Genomic DNA, 27181 nt, shown 5'->3' with positions numbered 1-27181 from the left:
TGTTTGCACAATCAAGCTCCATTGAGCCTTGAGACAAATGGAGCATCTGTTTCTGGGGATGTCACTTGTTCCTTACTTTAGGATGTTCTCTCACTATGCAGATTTGTTCCCACTGTTTGTCATTGTATTTCCTTTGTAAAGGCATCACATCCTAGAAGGTACAGTAATAATCTGTAGGATGCAAAAAAAGATTGTGCTTGTGTCTTTATTTTTGCCCCTAACTGCAATATTTATTTTTAGAATTATTCCACCTTGATGCCTCCTCTCTCTTCTCACAAATAATATTAATAATGTGTTTTTTATGTAGCCATAGGTGGTGTTCTGCTTGTCCATTATTTCCATAATGGAGAAATGCCATTGTAAAACTTCTCCAAGCAGCAGCAGTATTATCATAAGCCATCTCTGATGGGGAGTGTATCTATGTTCCCACAGATTTTCCCTTATCTTATCTGGAGTAGAAACAAATATTGAGCATCTGTGGCAGGTGACAAGTAAGCACCTATAATGAATCATCATGTAATATGTTAGGTGCTGACATTTTACCAAAATAAATCAGAGGTTAAAGCTGGGGTGGAGGATTTGGGGAGAAAATGGCAGTTGGGATAGAGATTCGAATTCAAATACCTCAACCGCTTCACCTGTTCTCTTTGGTCCCTCCCCTATGGTCCCTCCCTGACACGCTTTACACCAACAAAGTCGTGCCAAAGTGAATGGACAGTCCCAACAGCCAATAAGAACAGAGAATCGGAGCCTCGCTTTGATTGGTCAAAGTGTACAGCTAATGTTAACTTTTTGACCAATCAGAAATCATATACCCCAGCTTTAAGAGCCAGACATGAACATCAGACACATACAAGTGGCAGTATGCTGACCCAACCCGATCTCACGCCGAGGCTTGAGATCCACACGCATGGACCGGCGGCTCTATTACACGCCTTGCCTGACCAGGGCGTGTGAGTTACACGCGCACCTCCCGTAGTCAAGATGGCCGCCGCGGTCGCGCACCTTCCGTAGTCAAGATGGCCGCCGCGGTGTTCCGTCAATGTTCTATCTATATTCTAACCTCTCCCTGTCCCCTTGCCCTAACCCTAACCACCCAGGGGGCTGCAGCTAGATAGTATTGAAATGCTGGGAGAACATGTCGCGCTATTCCTGGGAGAACATGTCGGCTCCTGTTGGTGCTATTCCTCCGTTCATTTAGACTATTCCTCCGTTCATTTAGACGGGCGGGAGGTGCGCGTGTAACTCACACGCCCTGGTCAGGCAAGGCGTGTAATAGAGCCGCCGGTCCATGCGTGTGGATCTCACGCCTCGGGGTGATACCGGGTTGGCTGACCACACCTTTGCAACATTTGAATTGGAAGGGCTGCAAATAACGATTTCTGAAAACAATCCCAAAAGTACACCTCGTAGTAGTCATTTAAAGATTAAGAATGAATGAATTATGGGGGCGCCTTTAGCTCAGTTGGTAAGGCGTCCCCCCCCATGGGCCTCGGCCAGCAGCGGACCCGGGTTCGATTCCAGCCCGCGGTCGTTCTCTGCATGTCACTCCCCTCTCTGCCCCATTTCAACTCTGTCTCTACACTATCAATAAAGCATAAAAATGCAAAAAAAAAAATAATAAAAAAAAATAAAAAATAAAAATAAAGAATTAATGAATTATAGTTGAAATAGAGTCTTGTTGCAGCCATAATTTATGATATGTTTATAGTAGGGCATTGGGTAAAACTCCATAACCTCACAAACAAATATGTAAAGTGAGCTCGATGCTGCATCTGCATGATTTACTTGTTTGCCACTAATTTACTCCGTAACTAATTTCCGTGAACATCACGTGTATTTCCAGCTTGAAACAGAGAAGCAAAGATCAACCAAAGCCCAGTAAGTGATGGTTTTGTTTAATCAGGTGTAGGAATAGGAATCACGTTGCATGCCTGAGTGAAACAGAGAACTAACTAACTCAAGCTGATTACTCCATTGCCCTGCAAACCACGTTTAGCAAAATGACAATCTGCATGATTTGGCGGTCTAATAATTCGTATTATTAGCTTAGATTCTTCATTTCACTTCCCAGAGTGATCTGTCCAGGAAACCCAAGCCACAGTAATCTAGGTATTTTAATTGATAAAAATCGTTTATTTTTAATTCCTAATTAATTATTTGTAAAGCATTCCCGTGCACAACAGCAGAAGCAGCAGTTGCAGTACTGTCATATGGTTTTATGGACAGATGGTATTTCCACAATTTCACTTTGAATGTTTTCCAGATGGTTGCCAACAGACACTTGCACCCTTTTTGCAGCGTTGTCATCAACCTCCACAAGCGTTTAGAACGCTCGGCCTCCTTCCCCCCTCACGTCCCAAGAGAATCTTCGTCCCTTGCATATGGTGGCAGAAGGAGGTTCAATATTTCTCCCCCAAGGGACAACCCTCTACTTGAGAGAGAGAGGGAGAGAGAGAATATTGAATCATGGATGAGAGGTAGTCAGCCAGCTATGCTTGTTCCCTGGAAGAAAAAAAAACACTGGCATTTATCCTTGTTTGACATCTCTGCCGTTGATGCAGTTCTTGTTCCAAATGTGCCAGCGGGTACATTTCTGCCATCTTATGCTTAGGTTTTTGCGACCACAGCACATTTTAAATTGTCATATCATTCTTGAAGGATTGTAGTGAAATCTTAAAAAAAGAAAAAGAAAAGTGCTTTTAATTAAATAAGTTAAAATTATTTAATTATTTTGTACATTCTATTACTATGTGTATCCTGGGGTTATCCTCCTCGTATAAAGGAAATTCCTCTTCTGTATCTTTGAACCTTGTTTTTTCGCTCTTAAGCAAATATACAATATAGTGCTATAGTGCTATGTTTGTGTTCATTGACTCTTGTACTAGCTTTTGCAGTAACAAACATTTCAGTAATAATAATAGCAACATCTTAGATGGGCAAAAGCAGCAGTAGGTAGGCAGACTAGTAAAATGATTATTGATCGTATTGTTTTTAGTGTTAGGCAGCAGCAAGAACAGGGACAATGATCATGTGTGGGAAAATAGCTCTTTTATTTGCTAACCAATTTCTGATCCCACACTCAAACACACTTATTTGTCCAGTTTTATTATGATTTGGTATTACTAGCTGGTGATAGAATAGTGTTCCTAGGGCAAGGCCTCTCTTTCTCTTTTTCCTCTCTCTAACTCTCATCTTCTTGGTGGGCGGGCAGTGGGCGCAATGACTAAGCCAAGGTTGGCCATGTGCTAGAACATAATCCACTGAAAGCCAATATCCCTTCTGCCCACCTGCTGTGAATTCATCACTTCAACAGCACACTATTATAAATGAGTATATAGAGGATGAAGAAAGCTTAGTTACGTTTAAAAAGTTTTCCAAAAATGAACACAGAGGCAACCTTATGAGTATGTACTGTATGCACACATAAATAAAATGCCTTTGTTTTGTTATTGTTGTATTATTGTATGTTTGTGTTTGTGAACAGTATTACCTTTTGATCAGCTGTGCACAGGCAATTACCTATGCTAATTTATAATTCAATAAAACCATAATGAAAGACTGGTTTTGAAAGATCAAACTGTAATTTCACTTATGTGTGATAAGCAATCTGCGGGTGTTGACACTTTGGGGATTTGTACTAAGGCACATTTAATAATCATGCTTTTAGTTTTGGTGGTTAAACAGCGCAGTCTGGCCATGGGAATAAAGGTGTTAAATGAAAGCACTTCAATAGTTAATCCTAAATCAAGGCACGCCTATAATAAGCAATGTCAAAACTGTCTGGCATCTCGCTCTCGAGGAGTCTTATCATTGGGCACCAGAGAGCATGTTTACGTAGACCAAACAGAGAGACAAGGAGGAAGAGGACAAGGATGAGGGGAGAACAAGAGAGGGATGCTGGGTATGGAAACAGAGATGCACTGGGAATAGAAAAGAAGGGAGCATGCTGTCTATTTATAGGTCCACATAACATGAGAAGGGAAGGGGGGGCTCTCTCCACCTCCTCCACTTCGCTCCATCCCCTCATTTCCCACATTCCTCCTGGGCACGTGCAACAGATTCTCAGGACGGCTCGGTGTGCCCTGAATACCAATAACAGAGAAGCAGCTGGATACTGGCAGGCTGACATTTTTCTGACATCTCCTGTCTGCAGAACAGAGACGAGACAAGGACTGGCTACCTGACAGGACAGGCACACATGCACACTTCAGAGGACACAACAGTGTCGGGAATCGGGATGGACATTAAACCAATAAGGGCAGACTGTTAAGCGCAAGAGAGAACTATGAAACCAATGAAGGTGATGAGCTGATTGGCTTTGTCGAAAACTTTTCAAAATAACGTTCACGAGTGTGGAGTGATTGTAACTGTCATCAGGTAGAACCCATTAGGATGGTGCTGCTTCAGAAAAATAGAGCACTTAACTAAATCAAAAACAATTAATTTAAAAACAATTAACTAAATCAATTGGGGTACGTACAAAAGTTGATCACTTCTACGGATGAATGTACAGGGCTAATTTTCATAAATGGTAAGAGTGACAAGGTCGTCAGCCTTTCATACTGTATGTTCAATGTAGAGGAAAGGGGTGTTGCAAATAAGCAAAATAAATAATTGCCTCAATTTATAAATTAATGCAGGACACCTTCATTACTAGAAAATCTTGTCAGAATCTGGTGATTGAAATCATGTGTATCCATCCTCACCATGACATATCCTCTCTCTTGCTCTAAACAAGATTTTCCACTACACTCCAGGCTCTGCTTACATTACAGGCAGCTAATATCGACAAATGTAATCAGGCTCTTGCAAGGAATAGACAGACCCATCCCACCACATCCTAATGCATTGTTGAACCTGACCTTGCCTTTTTTCACTCTGCTCAGGCTTAGATAACATATTTTATCTTTTGCCCAGCCCAGGCAGCAAGAAAAGAGAATCAAAGCAGCCAATATACATGTCTGCGATGAAGCTGTGTGGTGGGGCTTTAATGGGAGAAAGACTATTAACAATGTCAGGGCACTAAAGGCAGAGAAAAGAAGAGCTAGCTAATCGGATAAACAGAAGACAAGGCAATGGGATCCTTTTTGCAAGTATAAAGTAGGAAAAAGGGAATGAAAATACTTAAAGAATGGTACAGATTAGTAATCGCATTTGTACCAACTTACCACGAGCTGAAACTCTTATTTCTGGTGACCTGCTGTGGTTTTAATTTGCACCTACCTGCAGTGAAGCTCACCCACAGAAAAAATTTAAAAATACTCATTTGATATCAAATTTCAAAGTTGGTCCTTTGGTGTTATATTGCCAGTACAGGTAGACCTAACTTAAAAGAATGCAGTCCAAACCAACAGTCATGTGTTAAATATACAGTATACCCTTCATGAAGGTTCTTGTGAAGTTTTTGTAGAAAAATAAAAAAATAAATGCTTTAGAGATATGTTGATCTGACTTTTGGTCATTTTTAAATATCTGAATAGTATGTTCTGTTGAGCTTGTCCTCCACGATATAAATATGTGGGTGGCAAAATTAGTATTGAAATGTATTATCATAACTAATGCCACTTGTAAGACCTTTGGGCACTGCAAGTGTGCAACTGCATTCATTTATGATATTTAAAATCTATAATTATAGCTGTCAAGTAAACGTAGTGTGGTTGAAAGTAGGCTAGAGTATTTCCTTCTAAAATGTTGTGGACAGTGGCGTTTCCAGGAAATTTTGACTGGGGTGGCCAAGGTGGGCCACAGAGCTAGAGTGGGGTGGCCATCGCACACCTGAATGATTAGCATGTGATATGCTGTACAACCAATGCAAAGACGATTTATAATCCCAAATCCAGAAGATTTTTTTGTGTTTTTAACATGTAATCTAAGCATTCTGGGGCATTCTGGCGAAGAGAATGAAGGAAAAAGTCAACATTTATTCAGTTCAGATGAATAGTAAAATTAGCAAGACAACATAACTTGCATAACAACTGGACAGAGGGACGGATGACAACTAGCTTTTGACCAAATATCTTGTTAAAAATAAACCTTTATTTATGAAATTCTGCCCTTACTAAGAACATGTTATACTTGCTAACTACAAACTTTTATTTTTTTATTCAGATTTCAAAAATCTGCTGGGGCACGTGCCCATACACGTGCCCATACACGTGCATGGGTGACACGCGTGTCACAAGCACACTTGTGCTGTTTTCAAGACCTTTGCTGACCAGAGACCAGTTCTAGTGGCCACAGTCCTACCATTAATTTAGTACTTGAAAATTGCAAACTGATCTCATATCAGTGGATTGGAGTGTGTGTGTGATGAACGTGGCAACTACCTATCAAAAAAAAGTTAAGAAAGAAAAAAATAAATACATATCATCTCTGAATTATATCAGGAAAAAAAAATTGAAAAAAAAAACATTTGAACTGGGAGGACCACTGGGGTGGCCAGTAAGATTTCAGGGGGGGGCCATGGTCCCCCCAGGCCCTCCCTAGAATCGCCACTGGTCGTGGAGTTATAATAACAAAACAAGTAGCATTAAATGAAAGGTAAGTAAAAAAAAAAACTTAATTATACTGAATAACTGCTATTGATTTTTTTAATTTAAAGTGAAAGGTGTTGGTGAAAGATGCATAAACTCAGCCACAGCACTGCACTGTCATGGAACCAGCATCACTCTGTAAAGTGTGTGAGTGTTTGTTCACTCGTACACACAGAAATGCTGAAACACATACACACACTTACAGAAACACACTCCTGTTCTGTCACTTTGCTCGCTAAGGGTGTGCTGGACACATTGTTCAAGAGTTAGAGATAACAGCGTTTGACAGACTGCTGGTGTGGTTGTCATGGGAATGCCAACAGAACAGACACCAGCCACTACAGCAGAAATAAAACGGATGGCAGGAGAAAGCACAACCATTGTAAACGGTATTGTTTTCTACAGGAAAGTAATTTCCAAACCAGCATAGACACTATAACTAGAGTAAAATAATAAATTAAAGAAGTCATCATAATGCAAATAGTAGAACAGTTGTTTTGTTTAAGATATGCTCCTGGCCATATTAACACACAGTGTCATAGCACTTTTTTCAAAGGTAAAATGTTTAAAAGACCAAGAGAAAGACCAAAATCAAACCAAAATTTACTCTGAAAAACTCTGAATTTGCTGCCCACTACTTGAGCTAAATGCTACACTAACCGGGATGTTTAGCATCTTAGTGAATAATACATGATATCATTTGATTATTAGCAATAAAAACAAGTAAAACATTTGGATCCGATGACGAGGCTAGGGAAAACATCAGCGCATCTTCTTGGGAAGATCGAATGTCTTTACAGAATGGCATGGCAATCCATCCAGTATCCTAATTATTGAGATATTTAAGTCTGGATCAAAGTGGACTGACCGAAATACCAGCCATATAGCTATACATATTTTGTTTAGAGTCATAAACTTTTCCATTGCCAACTAACTATTTCAAAATAGCGATGAATAATAATCTTGTTGACATAGCTGCCTGGGTAAGGAAGAAAACCTTGAATATATTTAATGAGGCCAGTTTTCCTTAACCCAGATCCTGTATTATACCTGTATTTAAATGCTAAGCATTTGCTTTATATAACATTACCAGCCACTGCCAGCTAAGCTAATTATTTCTTACCTCCCTGTATTTTAATCCAACATAAAAGTATACCAGTAGAATTTATGGGTATAATTTAAAGTTTGCCTGACTTGAACATTATTAGAGTAGTTTGCTGAAGCATTAGTGTTACGAGGGCACTCACGTATAAAAGAAACTCATATCAAAGCTACATACATTTTGTTTATGGCTGGAAGTCCTTATTATTTTTCTGTATTTCAGCAGTACAAGGCAGAGCGAGAAAGACGCAGCAGCAGGTTGAGTCAAGATGGCGCCCGAGGTTTATAGACTAGGATGTGTGCATGGCTGTGCTTGCGAAGCTGAACTAATGGTGTGAAGCTGTGAGCCTCAGTAGGCTGCAGGTGGATGCTGCACAGAGTGTGTGTGTGTGTGTGTGTGTGTGTGTGTGTGTGTGTGTGTGTGTGTGTGTGTGTGTGTGTGTGTGTGTGTGTGTGTGTGTGTGTGTGTGTGTGTGTGTGTGTGTGTGTGTGTGTGTGTGTGTGTGTGTGTGTGTGTGGATGGGTTTGTGCGTGCGTGCATGTGTGTGTGCATGCATTTCTGCCTGAAAAAATTATAAGGTGAGAGGTGCACCATTTCACACAAAGGCGTGTCTCTGGATGCGTGAGTCACAGGTGCGTCTCAAACATATGAAAATGTACCCTTTGAAACAAATGCTCTTTGCCTGCTTATTAATTCCACTGGTATTGGATTCGTGTGATGGAAGTCAGTCGTGGCAAGCTAGTCACTGAGACGTTATTACTTTTGATAGAAACGACTCTTCAGTGTTGAAAGTGGCACCAAGCTGCGGGAGGACAATCAGGCCAGCACTCTCACTTACAGTTACAGTCAATTTGGATGGAAAATGCCACATCCAACGGTTGATTTGTTTGGAGAGAGTTCCCAATAAAGCTATGAGTCACACAAGTGAACCATTGGACACAGGAGGAGAGAGTCGACCCTGAATGGTCCAAATGCATTTTCTCTGTGTGAGGATGAAAGCTGAGTGGAGTAGCATGGGCTCCGACTAGCGCTCAGATGACTTCAAAGAGGGGGCCAGGGGTGCTAGAGGAGGGCGCCAAGAGACAGGGCTGGATGGATGCTTCACTGGGAAGGCACCACCCACCCATCGTAGAGAGAGAGAGAGAGAGTGCACATGTGTGTCAGGGTGAACGCCAGAGAGACACAGACAGTAAGTTAGTGGGATATTGAGAGTACATGGGAAACATCAAAGACCCGAAACTGAACAAAAGAGGGCACGAGAGTGGGAGGAGAGAGGGAGACAGGGGCAGTGTGGAATAGAAATAGGTTAGGGCAAGAGACAGACAACAAGGGAAACTGGGATGAAAAAGTCTTGGGACTGACATAAATGTTCTCACATGTCTAGACAGAGACAGTGAGAGAGAGGGAGAGAAGTGAAAGGATGTTTTGCAGAAAGACGCCTTACTTGCTTCGAGCTGCCAAAAAACACTGCAGACAAGTGAGGTAGTGCGTGAAATACTCAGCGGAGAAGATAACAAGATTTCATATTTCTATTTACTTTTGAAGGCTCTTGACGTGCAAATATGACTTTGGCTTTGGGAATGATTTAAGAGGCTGCTATGAAAAACACAGTGCTTCTGTTGGAGCACAGCAATCCTCCAATATATTTGATTTATATGTGGCAGTCTGGATTCAAGAAGAAGACATACTTTATTATCATAAAAAGTCATATTTTGCTAAAGAAGAAATTAGACAATATGTATCGTAGTTCATGTGATCTGGAGTCCATTTCTTTATATAATTTTTTATTATAAAGCCAAAATTGTATCAAAAGTTTGAAAAATGCACTCAAACATTAAATATCAAATAAAATAGTCCTGAGGAGAAAATTCTGTAGACCAAAGTATATGACGAGAAATCACTCACTACAGACCGAATGCGACTGGACGTGAAGATAGTTTTACTCAATTGCTAAATGAAAAGCAAACAGGATACCAGGTCTCTACATTTATAAAAATGTAATTTAAAAAAAGACAGTATAGACAAGCAGACAACCGGGAATTTAGACTCGGTAAATGGTGTGTGGGAAGGAACAAGCCGTCAGCAGAAACAGCATTAGAAGTAGAGGCTGCATGGACACAGTTGAGACGCAGATGGCGTAATGTGATGGAGGGTCAGACTAGGAAGAACGGAGGTATAAACAAGGACAGTACAAGGACACATCTGTAGATGATTTGGATGGATGCACTGACACATACCTAGTGTGTGGGGAATACAGAAAAAAAACAAGATATAACTGTCGTACTGTCTGTTTCCATCTTCGCTTTCCCCCTCTCATTTTCCTCTCTGTCTCGTTAGTCCTAACTGAGCATCTCTGTCCCCATTAAGACCATCTCACTAGAGAGAGGCAAAGGATTCATTCACAACTCTTTCGCTTAACGTTGAGCTGGAATTAAATGACCAGACAGAGCCGAGGCCTGAGTCAGCGGCTATCTCAATGTCCAGGCTTCCTCAGACCCTTATATAACCCGAACAGACAGGGCTAAAGACTCCCGCTGTGGCAGACATATACAGAGGGGAGAGCTTATAGCAAGGCCGGCTTAAGTATCTTTTCACTGTCTTTGCCAAGCAGCCCATCATCAGCACATTTTCATGATTTAGGCCAAATAAATTGTGCAACATGGATTGGAGATCCATGTTTGGATCCTGTCTTTTGCTAGAAGTAAATGCTTAATCATATACTTTAAAGGGACAGTCCTACCCTTTTAATAAATATGCTCATTGGCTTTCTTGCTGACAGTTTCAAAAGAAGATTGATACATCCATCTTATCCGTCAGCGTTCAATAGGAAGCTGGAGCCCATAGCTGATTAGCCTAGCTTAAGCATGAAGAGTGGACAGGGAACAAATTAAACCCAAAGAAGCTCCAAAGCACACTAATAAACAAATTAAGTAGGCGTTAAAAAGGTGTAAATTAGCAAGCTTTAGAGGTGCTAATAGGCAGTACATATATTGTGTTGTGTTGATCATGTTATCTCTAACTCTCAATAGTGTTGCAGTGTTAAGTGACAGTGTCATGTTTGATACTACCACAGTGGGGCGCCAAAATTGGAAATCCTAGAACTGTGTTGTCTGATTAAAACATACTTAAGTTAGCATTACATCTTTAAATAATTTTGTTTCAGGGTGTAACTTTAAAAGGCTCTACTTCCAGTCCAAGATTATTTATTGCTCCAACCAAAACAAGGTATGCGATCTAAAACTTCTATGGCCGCTAATGTTAAATAATTGATAAGCTATTAAAGTACTTACTGTATAAGTGTTCAGTATACGTGATATACTTGCCTCTGATAGTGCAACCTACTGTGTACTATATCTTCTCAGTGTGCCTTTATTTGTGCATTACATTTATGAAATGATGCAGACTGGCCAGGAAGATTATTTTAGCCCCAAGTATGGTGAGATACCAGAATAACAATACTACATGTGTCACTAATGGCAGCCCCTCTAATTGACATTTAGATATTGATGTCAGCAAATACATGCAAAATGGATTCATTCGAAAAGCACAATGCCATAAAAGCCCATTTTCCATCCAACAGTGTCTGCCAAACACCCACACGTTCACTCAACAGTGTTTAGAATAAAAAAGCATGCATGTTTTCATACACAGGAAGAGAAATCACCTTTCTGGCAAGCTGACATACAAAGAGACCTACTTCACACACAAAGATTTCTCTCTGATCTGGCAATTATAGATCATCCCACCTCACCCCCCTCTCTCTCCCTCTTTCTCCCGGTCTTCCTGAGCTTCTGATTGCAGATTGAGGGAGACAAGAACCCTTCAGTATGGCTCTCAATGGGGAAAGAGCTGAAAATTTATTCAGTTCCCTCTGCTTTATGACTCACGAACATTGTAGGATGGCTGGGGAAAGTACATCGATATAGGGTAGGTTGAACAGATGCAGATTAAATACAGAATAAAATTGCTTTCCAATGTGAAGAGCTGTGCTGAATTTGTGTATTAATAATGCCTGCTGCAGTTCTGCATCATCTAACAACACTGTATTACTGCTTTCATTCAGATGAAAGTCTTGTTCCTTGCTAAATGATTTTTTGTACACAGAACCACTTAATCAATTGACAAATCAATGGCATGCACTAATACCATTGCCCTGTTTGTTACTTCTGTTGGTTGATCATCACTTGACTTCATTACTGAGTCGCGGTAAGGAGAAATGGTTCATGGCTCACAGTGCAGCATCAACACCATTTTCAAATGTGTGAAGGACAGAGTTTCCTGAAGCTTAACACACAGAGCAAATGCTAACATTGCAAGAAGGGAAGCTAGTAAAGAATACAAATTATCTTCTTGTTTTTTTACCATTTTTATTGTCAGAGGGTAATTCCTGTTGCAAAATCAATTTTGGGATTATTTCTAGTGTGAAAAAATATTCACAATCCGAACTAAATGGTGGTCAAATTTATAAACGTGACTTTTATGTAGTATATTGTCATATGAAAATATAATTATATGTTTATGTGAGGCTGTATATTCCATTACCTCTACTGGTAGTTACTTACATACAAACCACTTACTCATACTCTCTTTTACCATCGTTACATGCAGAAAATACCAAGTTTCACCAGGGACCAATTACTTCAAAGATATATCATGTTGATATTTATGTAGGCACCAGAATGTAAAACAGCACTCTGCCATATCAACTGAAGATAACAATAACATTGTGATGCAATTGGTGCATGTGCTCAACAAGCATCCACAGTAAAGGATTAATGGCTCTACACTGAAACAGAAGCCAAACTGGCTGACAATAGCTAGATGCCCATCGGCAGTTCAGATGTAAATAAGAGTGGGCTGGTGCCTCAGCTGACAGATACTACACCACAAAGGAAAATCAGACTCCAGTTAGTAGTTATAGTATACTGCCTCATGTTGTATCAAGGCCAAATAATCATATTTGTGTTGAAACTACTCAAAACATGCCATTGTTTTAAGGTAACTCAACTATTTGAAACATTGTATGGAGTCAAGTGACATTAACGGTTCTCTTTGCAAAGTCCTCTGAGAGGTTAAGCTCAAAAGTGGAATTTTGGCATTTTTCAAGTCAAATACCTGGTGGAGATGAACTTTTTTGTTGAAGCGTTTGAAAAGCTCTTTCAGTTGGATGCAGTGGGAGAAGACACAGATCATTATAAATCAAGACAATAGCTAACATTTTCCCTTCTGCAACACAAAAGGGACTGCCGAGTACTGTGGATTTTCATTTTCTGAGGGTGAAGTGAATGCACACAGACCATCGATATGTTGCTGTATCTACCTATACTGCATGTTAAATCCAATCATTTAATAGAATAGATAACGCTGTGTGTTCCTTCCTCTGTCTTACGACACTTTAAATTTCAAACAGCACACACACCCGCTCAAACAGACATGAACTCACACACACACACCCACATCACTGGCTGATGAGGGAAGATGTTGCCTCCTTGTGTCGAGTGGCTATGAACTTCACCAGAGCTGGTTTAGGCTCGCATAAAAAATTCAGGACTCTCTCTTAGCATCATTCGCCCTACATACAGAGCACACACATGCTCACACATGCATCACAGCATTATTCATGGTGCACACATGTGAGACGGCACGGAGAAAAAACACGCACACACACACACATAGCCGTTTTGGTCCTCTTGATGATGTTAGCATGACATGGTTAATGTGTGAGCTGCAAGACATTACATTACGGATCGTTCCATTGTACAGTCCATTGCCATTTCTTGATCAACTGGGTGAGTTTTGAAATATGACTTGTTAGAATCTTCCTTGGATACAGTGATGACATTTCAGGGTCACCTCTCAGCAGCAACTGTGCACAAGAAAATCTGTTAATCACGAAGCCAGCTGTGTGTGATTGCACATGTGATTTTTGCACATGCAATTGTTACAATGTTGTGTGCGTACTTGTTGTGTGTTTACATATTCAATACATCTATGTACGCATTCAAGCAAGGCACTTGAACAAGACAGACAAGCATCTCAGCAGCAAACAGGTCAACACCTCAGCTCACCCATCTATTTCCATTATATGTTAATGACAGGAGGGGAGGGGAGGATGGGGCAAAGGTAACGAAAGAGTCAGAGAGTGAAAAGAGATTGCTATGCTCCCAGTGGAAGGACTATCAAACCACTTAATGCTGTCCTCGACAATACAACTCCCCCTGCTCATGTTACACAATCCTACGCACTACGATACACTACTACCACATTGTCAACTATCGACTAGATTTGGCAAGTTGCTTAATATCAACATCACGGTTCTCCACTATTTATTTACGATATCGGTGCACAAGAAGGCTGAGCAGAGTGAACCGAACATAAAAGCATGTTTTTCCACTTGAGAATTCAACTCGTCTTTCTTTGGCTCAGTCAATGTGGGTTGCAACACCTCTGCCAAGTTCTCTCCATCTGAAAAGCATTTGGGGCACCTGTTCCTCCTGGCAGTGTCCACAGGTCTGCTGAGAGTGCTCTTCCAATTGCAGTTCAAGTTAAACTCACTCCAGAAACACAATTTCCTCCTCGCTGCCTTCACCACCTTCTATCGTTATGCAGCGTATCTAGGCCAGTCGGCGTACAGAGTCGCGCCTCGGCCTTGTGTGGTCAAGTGGTGAGACGTAAAGCATTGGATGACGTACGACAGCTTTATGACTAAGGTAAAGATCTGTCCAAATATTTGAGAACGAACTAATTTCCTCCTTATTTATGCAGAAGGAAAAAATTGACAATTAAGACATTTGTTTCCTGAAGGTAATAATATAAACAAACAGGCTGAGGACGTTTTACTTATTTGCATAGTTGGCTCCACAGATGATTCAGGGCATGATCGAAAATGCAGGACTTTTGGATCAATAGCATGAGGAGGGAAGAGGCATCACATCTAATTGAATATCTGGAAAGGCTTCAAGTCAATATTTTATGCCCCTATATGGGACGCAACTAGTTTTGCAGGCATTCGCATATTTTCATACAGTTTTGCATTGATAAGATATTTAATAAAAGACGAATTCCCCTTCTGTCTCCTTGAATAAAATGAACAAGGAATGGCAAAACTTGTTACATATCATGTATCTCCATTATCCCAGATATTGCGCCTACTTTAGAGACAATCTTTTTAGGGCCAGTCATCTAGCTTTGGTAAGATCCTGAAAATTGTGACTTGGATATTAAAGAGCACTAGTTTCTGCAATGAGCATAGCAGCACTCCCAGCAAATACTACTCCCAAACTGATAGTTATATTGCCTAACATGCTGTGAGTGCTATATAATGCCATCAATCTATGATATCATGCTAAGCACATCCTCGTCCTGGGGTGCGGAAGCTGTCGCAGATGGAATGGGATCCCATTTACTGAAGGGTGAAGGGAATGAAATGAAGGAATTCACTCAACACTTGAGTCGTCCCCAAGTAAGATGAGAAAAAGATCACTTCATCGGTGCATTTGAGAGTGAAATAAAACATCGCATTGCCCACCAGGTTATGTTATGTTTGAGCACATACAGTATACAGCTGTTGTTGCTCTGGTGTGACACACTGTGGATATTTAATACATTTGCAGAGCGAGTTTCCCAATCCAGCCACACCTTAATCTGGAATAATCATACCTTGGATAAGGGAGTTAGGCATTGGATTTCATATGCAAGAAATGTAACACATACTACAAGAGATTTCCATTTGAACATGTACCATTAGACAACAGCAGCAAAACCAGGGAACAGAAGCCTTCCTGAAGGTAGCAAAAGCAATTCAAAAAGTGGTTTATTTGTGGGTTAATCTCCACTTTAGCTGTTTAGTTGACAGTGGAAATATTACAACTAAATCAGTGCACATGGGGGGGGGGGGGTTAGTGCACAGACCCTCGTATATCTATACTTCACACCAAAGTTTTTACCACGAAACTATAACTGGACCTCAAGCCTCAAAGTAAACAAATGTAATTCATCTGTTTGATGTTTGTAGCAGGACTATGGTGAGGTTTCTCAGGAGTGGGCCACATCACTCCCCTCTGCCTTTCTAATTTCTCTAATGTACTGTAGTAGCAGATTACATAGGGGAGAAACACACCACTGGTTATGAGAGGCCAAAGGCTTATTTTCTGTTCCATTAATGTCAGTTAGAAAAATCCATCCTCCAACATGTTAGCAATGAAATATGATCGTTCAACTGGAACATTTTTTGCATGCCTTTCAGGGTGTTTCACTGTGTGTGTGTGTGTGTGTGTGTGTGTGTGTGTGTGCGTGTGTGTGTGTGTGTGTGTGCGCACGCACAATGTGCAATGTGCATGTGTCTGTACATGATGTGTGTAAGCATGCTCTAATTCTAATAACATGTAATGCATGTTGTGTGAGAACAATTGCATGTTCTCTCCATGCTGTCATCAAGCTGATGAAGCCTTACAACCTTGAATCAACCATGGCATAAGAACACTGTCTTGCCATAAGTATCATCAATTTCCATTCCACAGCTCATCATCAAGTAAATTGATGCACGAGAGTTACGCACGCTCCCACTCTCACACACACACGCTCACACTCACAAACACACACGTGCAGGCTAAAAATAGGAGCAGCCTTACCTTTCTGTACACTATCATGTTGGGGGACTCATCCGCTACCCCGTTGGTCCCCTGCCCTCCACTGTTGGTCTGTGCCATGATCCAGTAAGTAAATCTGCCACAGGAAATGTCAGGTGCTCCTGTGGTGGACAGAATGGATAGAAAGTTCAACCAAGGAAACACTTGAGCCTAAACGTGACTTGCTCTTACATTGCCAATATCATGTTTGGACATATTTGACATTTCTTACAGATGTGCAGAGCTCCTATTCGGCTTCAGATGTTCACATTTCACAAGATCTAGACAATGACACTTTTTTTTCCAGGTGGCTGATTTTACACAAGGTATTTGCTTACTGGTACAATGTAAATTCCCAGTGAATGGGGCAAAAGTTCAACTTAAAAAGCAATGACTGGTACCGTGAAGGACTGCAATTCTCAGATGGATTCATTGTGCACAAAAATCAATGTCTGAAACAGTAATAACCTTTCGCTGTTTGTTGACATCAGAGGATTCAGCAACAATCTTCACGTCCTACACGGCGTCTACTATAAGATAAGGTGAGGTGAAGCCACGGACCCTGACAACGGTAAATGCAGTAAAACAACACACCGTCCCTGGAGGAGGCAGGCTACTCTACAATGCAGCTAAGAAACATCCATTTGGGCAGAGCAACAATAGTCAGAGCGTGCTGCTGCTAGACTGTGCAAATGTAACGGATACCGTATGCACGTTACAGCATCTTCAATCCTCCTTCCCCCTTACGGCACATACACCACGACATCTTTGGGGGGTTTTAGTCTGCAACAGTATATAGCTTATAGCATGCAAACAGCGAAGACATGTGAAATGCTCTTTTAAAAAAACACACTTAGCTCTACTACACTTGTGTTTTTCTTACCACAAGCCACTGCCGCTTTCAGCACCTTGGACAGCTACCACAAAACGCCTGCGCACGTTATCGCCCCTCTTATTTTAATCACGAATAGCGCGTGAATGAACAGACAACACAGCGACACATCGGTCACCGGAGGAGAGGGGAGGCAGCGGGGAGAGGGGAGTCTTACCTGAAAAAACGCGCAGCCTGCTATAGGACTCCTGAATCCTTGCAGAGGTGGAAGCCTTGTCCTTCGCGTTCACTGTGTCAACTGGCAGACATAGGAATGCGAGGATTATTCATTGGCGACGTGAAGAGACAGACATTCGGCGGACACTTGCTGGTGTCGTACAGCTCTGTCTCTCTATATCTCTCCTCTCCTCCTCCTCTCCAAACGATGCTCAGAAAGCACGGGCGCGCCACCTCGGAGCGCCGCGAGCGCGCATCGATCCATGACCAATCGCGTGTGAAGAATAAATTACAACCCGTTTTTTGAGACATACGGCTATTTTTCCGACTGAAATTGCACTGCTGTATGCACCGCAGTGATGTGCTGGTGCTGACAGCTGGGTCAAGATAGAGTGGACTTGCAGTATATTAATATTTTAACATTCTTCTCAAATGTTATCAAAAGTAGGCTAAGGGACCACATACTTCAAAGATTTAGCTGAACCAGGGGGTTAATCTAGCTGGAATAAAGCTCAGACATTGCTGAGGAAATTCAATAAGAATCTGTTTGTTTGTTTTTTCTTATGCAGTTGTGGAAAGTAGGCTCATTTAGAACTGTTTTAAGACACCTTCTGAGGACCTTCGAATTCACTATTTTGATGTTATGCTATTAAAATGTTTATTTCTGCTTTAACACATTTCACAAAAACTTACAATGGCCATAGGAAACACTCACAATCCACTAAATAAAACAATCCAGCAGTGGGCTACATAAAATATGTAGATATTGCTCTACTGCAGCCTCTTACAATGTTAACTTGCTACTTACATGTAAATGCATGCATCATTATATTGTAATCTAACAGAAAGAGGAACATTTGCCAGCACAAAATGTTACTTTTGTGTTTACACTTTGGGTAAATTTTTCTTATTACACTCTTGACCTTTAAGTGAAAAGAAACACTTGACTTGTAGACACTGTACATTTACTGTATATGCTCTGATTCTGTATAGAATAATTAGATATAGTATATATGATACACTGCTGCATAAATAAATAAATAAATAAATAAATAAATAAATAAATAAATAAATAAATAAATAAATAAATAAATAAATAAATAAATACAAATCTCTTAATTTGCTGCAATCTGTGGTCTTTGAGGTATTCAGCAGTCCAGGCATGAAAGATAACAGATGTGCCTCCTCTTCCTATGTACTGTATCACATGTGTCTGTATGCTTGTTTGTGTTGTGTTTCTTCCCTTCCTCTCCCTCAGGACTGAAGCTCCGTGACCTAAACATATAGCACACTCAGTATCCCTTTGAGCTGCTACATCAGAATAACAATCATGTAAAACCATCACGGATGTGCTCAAAACGACTTTGTAGTTTACCGAACCAAACAGCTATGTATGTAACAGCCGTGGGGGATAGTGAGTCAACATGGACATCAGTTCAACTGATATTTCGTCTGCTTGACCTTTTTTTTTAAACTGAATGTTTTGCAAGTGGGTCACTCCTATCGGGCAGTTTCCCCAAAGTCAGAGAATGTCTCCATAAAAACATGCAACCTAGATGATTCCATTCTAAATACACCCATATCAAAGTTGATTTGGAAAGTATTGATGGGGTTCCTTTCGTTCAGCTCAAGTCCTGAATGTAAATGTTATGTCTATTCTGGCTTGACTTTCTCATGATTCCACAAATAAAAGTGAAAAGTTACATTAATCTGAATAGCGATCCAAATACATTTTAAAATAACAAGCTGTGCTTTAGGAAACTCGTGCAGCCTTTGATACCTCTGACCATGAAATAATGCTTGACTTGAAAACAAGGTATGGCTGCCTGGTCTGATAGCCCTCAGTTGGTTTAAGTTGTATGAAGGCAGGACTATGTTGTTGACATTTGCAATCAGGAATCTGAGCTAATCTCTATGACATCAAGATTAAATTAATTTCTTGGGCCTCTATCATTCAGCCCCTTGTATACCTTTTGGCAAAGTCCAAAACCCCTGGGATGATTTAATTCATGGACTACAAGGTCAAAGTACACTCAACAAAAATATAAACGCAACACTTTTGTTTTTGCTCCCATTTTTCATGAGATGGACTTAAAGATCTAAAATTCATTCCAGATACACAATATTACCATTTCTCTCAAACATTGTTCACAAATCTGTCTAAATGTGTGATAGTGAGCACTTCTGCTTTGCTGAGATAATCCATCCCACCTCACAGGTGTGCCACATCAAGATGCTGATCTGACATCATGATTAGTGCACAGGTGTGCCTTAGACTGTCCACAATAAAAGGCCACCCTGAAATGTGCAGTTTTGTCTCACAGCAAAATGCCACATATGCCACAAGCATTGAGGGAGCGTGCAATTGGCATGCTGACAGCAGGAATGTCAACCAGATCTGTTGCTTGTGCATTGAATGTTCATTTCTCCACCATAAACTGTCTCCAAAGGTGTTTCAGAGAATATGGCAGTACATCCAACCGGCCTCACAACCGCAGACCACGTGTAACCACACCAGCCCAGGACCTCCACATCCAGCAGGTTCACCTCCAAGATCGTCTGAGACCAGCCACTGAGACAGCTGCTGAAACAATTGGTTTGCATAACCAAACAATTTCTGCACAAACTGTCAGAAACCGTCTCAGGGAAGCTCAACTGCATGCTCGTCGTCCTCATCGGGGTCTTGACCTGACTCCAGCTCGTCGCCGTAACAGACTTGAGTGGGCAAATGCTCACATTCGATGGTGTCTGGCACGTTGGAGAGGTGTTCTCTTCATGGATGAATCTCGGTTTACATTGTTCAGGGCAGATGGCAGACAGCGTGTGTGGCGTCGTGTGGGTGAGCGCTTTGCTGATGTCAATGTTGTGGATCGAGTGGCCCATGGTGGTGGTGGGGTTATGGTATGGGCAGGCATCTGTTATGGACGAAGAACACAGGTGCATTTTATTGATGGCATTTTGAATGCACAGAGATACCTTGATGATATCCTGAGGCCCATTGTTGTGCCATACATCCATGAACATCACCTCACGTTTCAGCAAGATAATGCACGGCCCCATGTTGCAAGGATCTGTACACAATTCTTGGAAGCTGAAAATGTCCCAATTCTTGCATGGCCAGCATACTCACCGGACATGTCACCTATTGAGCATGTTTGGGATGTGCTTGACCGGCGTATACGACAGCGTGCACCACTTCCCACTAATATCCAGCAACTTCGCACAGCCATTGAAGAGGAGTGGACCAACATTCCACAGGCCACAATTGACAATTTGATAAACTCTATGCGAAGAAGATGTGTTGCACTGCATGAGGCAAATGGTGGTCACACCAGATACTGACTGGTTCTGAGTCCCCAGACCCCCAATAAAGCAAAAAAATGCACATTTCAGAGTGGCCTTTTATTGTGGACAGTCTAAGGCACACCTGTGCACTAATCATGATGTCAGATCAGCATCTTGATGTGGCACACCTGTGAGGTGGGATGGATTATCTCAGCAAAGCAGAAGTGCTCACTATCACACATTTAGACAGATTTGTGAACAATGTTTGAGAGAAATGGTAATATTGTGTATCTGGAATGAATTTTAGATCTTTAAGTCCATCTCATGAAAAATGGGAGCAAAAACAAAAGTGTTGCGTTTATATTTTTGTTGAGTGTAATACCCGTTTGTTTAGACATAATCAGATTTGATCAGCCTTTTATTTTATACGAATAGAAAATATTAAAAATGTCATGTTCATAGGAGATTTTCAAGAACTTGTTTGTGCATCCATCTCAGCAGGGTGGAATGAAGCAGCGGCCCTTCTTTTGCTTTCCCCAACATACCACAAGATTCCTGCAGACACTCTCAGGATGCCAGAGCTGTAAGAACCACTCTGGCATGCTTACACTTGCTTCCAGTTAGTTATAGAGCAGATTTTAAAGTGCTGGCATTAGTGTATAAATCAATTAATGGCTCAAGGCACATCTCTGATATGCTTGAAGAATATAGACCCATTAGGGTCCCTTACATCTTTAGGAAGCAGTCAGCTAGAGTGCTTAAATAGTCAAAACCTAGCATCATCTTGGATTTAGCTATAGTTTAACCTACTGCACACAGAATGAACCAGCTTGATGGAAACTTTGGCCACTTTCAAATTGAAATTCAAGACTTTCTTACGCTCCTGCACCTTTAAGTGATTATATATGTGCTTAACTTTTTCTGTGTCAGAAAGGTCCATAAACTTGCACGGTTTTTATAAACAAATGTTGATAATGCCATCCATCCATCTTCCCTCACCTTGACCCCTCATAATGCTGCTCTGTGTATATGGAAGGACAGCTAATTACAGGCAAGAACCTTTTTTCCGCAAAGCAGCGTCAGATCAGGTTATTCAACATTTCACTGTTCGACATTAATCACCAGAGTGCCAAGATATCAACATCTAATTAGTGAACGTTACATCATAGTCAGGTATGACTAATTTGAATACCATATGTTCCTCAAAGGCCAGACGTCAACAGTCATAACAGTGATGTTAGGGTAACTCCTATGAAAGAATGCCACTCTCTCCAATGCTGCAAATGTAATGAACAGACGCCCATATATATAAGCCCATAACCAACCAATGCAGCCCAGGATAGACCATAAACAAAACACTTCACAAATGTGAAAGGCATTTACACTCTACACATTTGGACAATAAAACAAGGATAATATAGCAGATATAGCCATTTAGAAGTAACCCTAAATGTACATGGTCAGACTTGTAAATTAATGGCCTACACAATGGTCTATAGCCTATTAATCCTAGTTGTATTTCTGTGGTCTGTTCTTTTAGAGTTTTGTTCTAACGTATGTTGTATTTACTAAGCTTACTGTTTACTTAAGATCTTAACAAAGCTGTTTGTTTCACAGAATAGCATATGTGATCGTATCTAATACGTCAATGGTATAATTTGGTGCACGGTCCCTTTAAGAGGCTTGACGGTAAAATAACTCAACTTCCCACAATGCACCGGTCTATCCTTCGTCGTCGAACAAAAACGCGGAAACAAAAGAAATAATCAGTTTGTCAAAACAAATATCACATAGTCGGCGGAAAGTGTGCGTAGTTGTAGCTGACAGCTGCCAAACTTAACATCGTAGCTTCTCTAAACCTCTCTGAGAGATTCGCCATGGCTTTGAAAAGGATACAGAAGGTAAGAGTATCCGTTTTTTCTTAATTTTTTTCGTATCCACAGAAGGTTGAGTGATGCGGAAGCTCCGCTGTTAGCAAGTCATTCATCTAATAGCATGATTGGTTAGCCTGACGTGGTTGGTTATTGTGCCAAAGTTTGGTAAATGTTTCAACGAAAGCTGAAAATCAAAAATTCATATGACGTTGTTCCAAAGGAGACGACATATATAAAAGCCAGATAGCTTAGCTGAGCGGTTAAACTTAAATGTTCTGCTAGCTAAAGTTGGCCTAGCAGACGCGCAGCATGAAATCACTTTAAGGTGTGTTTCTGGCTTCTGGCTACTTTTCAATGTATCTTCCTCCACCGAAATCCAAGTTAGTCTCTAACGGTGTTCTTACTTTTAATCAATGCAGAAGCTGTTTCACTGTTACATTCTGTGCGTTTCTATTTGTGCAGGAGTTAAATGACTTACAGAGGGACCCTCCAGCTTCATGTTCGGCTGGGCCTGTAGGGGAGGACAGTAAGTGCGATCGTACAAGATTTATCTAATTTGTCACTTTCCTATTTGTATTCAGTTACTTTTCATCCTGTATTCTGCAAGTCATTCATGTCCTCAGTATTGTTGCGCTTTGAGCATCGTGTTGAAATGTAACTGGTGTGTGGGTAGCATTGATGCTAAAAATATATAAATGAAATGTTCTCACACGTTGCTTCTTTATCTTTGTTTCCTTTTTAGTGTTTCACTGGCAAGCTACCATCACGGGACCGGTGAGTTTTTTCTGGATTAGCTTCATGGATTTTTTTCTCTCCATTTTTTTTTTTTTCTAAACCAAGCTGCTTCTGGATCTCTAGACAATAGTGTTTTATGTTGACTTCACAGGCCTTTTCTATTCTGTTTGGAGAGCACACACTGGCACACTCCATCCCAATGTTACACACTAAAGCCCATGGCATTACTTAGACAATAGGAAAAGGGGAAATACCATAATGTCTTATTCAAGACAAATAATTCCTTAATCCCATTATATCGATAAAGCATGATTTAAAAAAAATCTACCTCTTCTTTTTCAGAATGACAGCCCATATCACGGAGGAGTATTCTTCCTTTCTGTCCATTTTCCCACTGACTATCCCTTTAAGCCGCCAAAGGTAATATAACTTTTATATTTAATATTAACAACATTAATAACAATGTATTGATAATGAATTGATGGATGCATGCAGCCCTACTCTAAAGATAGTTATATATATATTTTTTTTTAGAAATCTGTCACCAACCACTCTCAGCATCTACCTAATAATGCTTTTTCATTTTCATAGCTTGCCTTTACAACGAAAATCTATCACCCAAACATAAACAGCAATGGTAGCATCTGCCTTGACATCTTGAGGTCTCAGTGGTCCCCTGCACTTACAGTATCAAAAGGTATGTAGCACCTACATTTTCCCTCTACATGAATAGCACGTTACAGAAGCACTGTGTAAGTTCTGCTTTGTACTTAAGATTTAGTTTGAAGTCCCAAAGAAATAATGATTTTTCTAAATGTAATTAGACATTTTTGATGGAAAATTGGTATGGTAACCCTCCTCTTATCCTTGGGGTGAATTTGACCCCAGTCAATGTTTAACATCTCTAAATAACTGGTTTATATCTTTGTATTGCCTTTTTCTAATTTCATGGGGACAACTGGGTAAACGTATAACCATCACAAGTCTGTGTTTTCATTGTCCTGTACACATATTTACAGCACATCTTTATCCTTGGAGTCAACCTGACCCCAGGCTGTTTTAGCTGTAGAAAACACATGAGAAGTTTCAATATTTTATTTGTTGTGTTTTGATTGTTTAGGGTGGTATCAAGGGTCACTATAACATGCAATTGTCTATTAACTTGTATGTTCATGTAAACAGACTAGTATTCATTTGTTTGTACCTTGACATGTTTCGACTACTTCCTGCATGTCAAGGTACAAACAAAATGTGTTGAATTTGTTTAATGAATACTAGTCTGTTTACATGAACATACAAGTTAATTTAGTTAGACTAAATGAACCTTTTTGAGTTATGCAATTGTCTAATCTTCAAGAAATTTCCCTCTGATTTTAGGGCCCTAATCTACTTAACCATATCTTTTTTAGTAGTGCGATAACCACGTGACATGGACGAGGGAACATTTGGTACTCACGACAACATTGATAGTTCAGGGGAAGAGCACACCTATAAAAGCTTGCTCAGCAGCCTTCTTAATCATTTCTCTCTCTGTGCTTTTTAATCATTCTCCCTCCCAATTGAAAATTACCTGTTGACAGTGAAAGAGACACGTGTTTGAAACAATGTTGACCCTGATTATGGTGCATCCTCCTCTGAAAAGTATGAGACCCTTAGTGCTGATCCTCATGTTGTCTCTCCACCACCAGCAGACATTTTACCTTCCAAAAATGGAGAGGTATTTTGGCTTTGCTCCTCATTTGATGGACAGGGTCATCAAACTGGTTCCAGGCCCGACAGTTTTGCTGTCAGCCATGTACAAGACATAACATCAGCCTTTGAGGTCTTTATGACAGGATCAATTGAGAAGGATATACTTTGAGATGCCACATTTTAAAGGACGTGCATTGTATGGGGACAGTAGTAAAGACTTGGATGTGAGCAACTAGCTACCCTACAGTGGGCTGCTCATTTTGGCAGGAGTGTACAAGTCAAAAGGCAAAGCATCAACAAGCCTTTGGAATGCTAAAACTTGAAGGGCAATATTTACAGCCACCATGTCTCTAAAAGCATTCCATGTTTTCTCTCATGACATATGATGTCATGACAGAAACAAGGCAGGGCCAATAAGACCGTGACAGACAGCAATAAAGGATGGGGCTAGTGGGTTCAGCAAGTACCCTTGCTTTACAGTCTAGGCCCCCACATGACTATGGATGAATCATATATTTATTGTTAAAAATGACAAACAAGTATAAAAAATATATATACTGTGTGTGTGTGTGTGTGTGTGTGTGTGTATATATATATATATATATATATACATTATTTTAGAACACACACAAAAATCTTTCTCCAGTTACAGTGCAACCAGTCAGATTTTATGGTGATTTGCATATTTTTCCATAGTCACATAATCGACATTCTGAATGAAGAAGGAGGTGGGTGGGGTGTTGTGTTTTAATTTAAAATGCTATTTAGGCAATCAACAAAGAAACATGGAGTCCTTGACATGTAAACAATTTGGATGATAATCATTTTCTGGAGGTTTAAAATGCTTGGGTCAAATTGACCTCAAGGATAAAGGTTCATTACATTTGAAGGTAACAGCAGGGTTAAGGCCAAACATAACATGTGATGGGAATGCCATGGATGGGTACCTTGCATTATAACAAACCTAGCAAAGCAATGAAACAATCTGCTGTGCTGCTGTCACTATATCTGGATACTTCTAAATGGGTGTTTTCCAGCCTCTATGAAGACAGCTAACATGTTTTCAGGGCTGATTATCAAAATTGGAACCCCTAATCCTGTGTTAATTTTTCTCTTTGAAAATTTTGAAATGACAGGTTTTGCACTCTATAATTGGAGAGACATTGGGAGGGGGGATTTTCTATGCTCTATGATGAAAGTAGTGGCTAAAAATATACCTTTTTTTCAGGGACCTAGAATAACTGTATAGCTTGTCTAATTGTAATTAAATTGGTGTAAGGAGAATGAGCTAAGAAATTTAGAAAGTATTTATTTTAATTGAACTGAAACCTTTTTTCTTTTTTTTTCTTCCAGTTTTATTATCCATCTGCTCATTGCTATGCGACCCAAATCCAGATGACCCTCTAGTCCCAGACATTGCAATCATCTACAAATCGGACAGACAAAAGTGAGTACGAAAGCATGTGGAAAAACTTAAAAATTGTTCCAACTATTTTTTGGGAAACCCATTCTGATTTTCTTTTCTCCCTTAGGTACAACAAACTAGCCAGAGAATGTACTCAGAGGTATGCCATGTGAAAGACTGAAGGTTCAGCAAAAAAACAACGCATCCCTGAACACCTCAGAACATGACAGTACTGTTTCAACTGCTCATCCACACTGGTTCTAGTCGAGGTGTTTTATTCGCTTGAAGCACTTTCTCTACTCCGACTTTACTGTTTTTACTTTTACTTTTATTTCCCCCCTTACATTGTCATTATTATAATTATTGCAATTATAATAATAACAATGATTATTTTATTATTAGTCGTGGTGAGATGGCCTGATTGTATTTTTCTTTTAATAGATTGTACAAGACTATACTGAATTTATTTTTCATTATTTTGCATTAAAGACCTTAATCCAGAAGTGAGTTACATTTTATTTCTTGGCAATACACATGAGTAAACTGATATCTTGCCATGGCTTACATATTAAGATTCAGTATACACTCTTTCTATAAACAACAAAATCATACTTTGCCTATTTATTATTTTATAATTCACATGACCACTAGGTGGTAGCCTTCACTTTTACCGGCGTCCAAACCCTTTCTCAACCATGCAAGCTTTAAATTTATGGTTGTTACACTTACATTTAATTCAGAGCAATTTGGTAAATGGTTTCTCATATGGTTAGCAGCTTTTATAGTGTCTTGCCTAAGCAGTGAAAGGAAAATTATATGAGAAGTTTTTTCCCTTTTTTTTTAAAAGTTAGACCACACATCGGCACCTCTACTCGTT

The 27181-nt window shown here is 40.2% G+C and overlaps 2 protein-coding genes across 2 annotated transcripts in view; one reads left to right on the top strand and one right to left on the bottom strand.

Moving 5' to 3' along the window:
* The window catches only part of rgs7a (regulator of G protein signaling 7a), a gene marked incomplete at its 3' end in the record, with an annotated part of 46193 nt that extends 29811 nt beyond the window's left edge, over positions 1 to 16382 (bottom strand). Inside the window, exon 1 of the mRNA XM_080037026.1 lies at positions 16269 to 16382. Within this exon, the coding sequence (XP_079893152.1) occupies positions 16269 to 16346 (78 nt within the window). The 5' untranslated portion in view covers positions 16347 to 16382. The remainder of the gene's footprint in view (positions 1 to 16268) is intronic.
* Positions 16383 to 22331: 5949 nt separating this feature from the next.
* LOC307257122 (ubiquitin-conjugating enzyme E2 D4-like) lies at positions 22332 to 26811 on the top strand. The gene is made up of 7 exons (XM_080036259.1): positions 22332 to 22499; positions 22935 to 22998; positions 23215 to 23246; positions 23550 to 23627; positions 23799 to 23904; positions 26253 to 26346; positions 26432 to 26811. Exons 1-7 carry the CDS (start codon positions 22476 to 22478, stop codon positions 26475 to 26477), a joined length of 444 nt encoding a protein of 147 aa, XP_079892385.1. The 5' UTR covers positions 22332 to 22475; the 3' UTR covers positions 26478 to 26811.
* The last annotated feature ends 370 nt before the right edge of the window (positions 26812 to 27181 follow it).

The sequence above is a fragment of the Ammodytes marinus genome (genome assembly GCF_949987685.1).
Source record: "Ammodytes marinus genome assembly, chromosome: 11".
Taxonomy (NCBI): Eukaryota; Metazoa; Chordata; class Actinopteri; order Uranoscopiformes; family Ammodytidae; genus Ammodytes; species Ammodytes marinus.
Note: the sequence above shows the minus strand (reverse complement) of the source record. Positions and strands in the feature narration are given on the sequence as shown.

Bases quoted from the DNA above. Each gene is read 5' to 3' on its own strand.
- LOC307257122 (XM_080036259.1), top strand. From the start codon at position 22,476: ATGGCTTTGAAAAGGATACAGAAG. The intron at 22,500-22,934 runs GTAAGAGTATCC...CTATTTGTGCAG, and splicing joins CTTTGAAAAGGATACAGAAG to GAGTTAAATGACTTACAGAG. The intron at 23,905-26,252 runs GTATGTAGCACC...TTTTTCTTCCAG, and splicing joins TGCACTTACAGTATCAAAAG to TTTTATTATCCATCTGCTCA.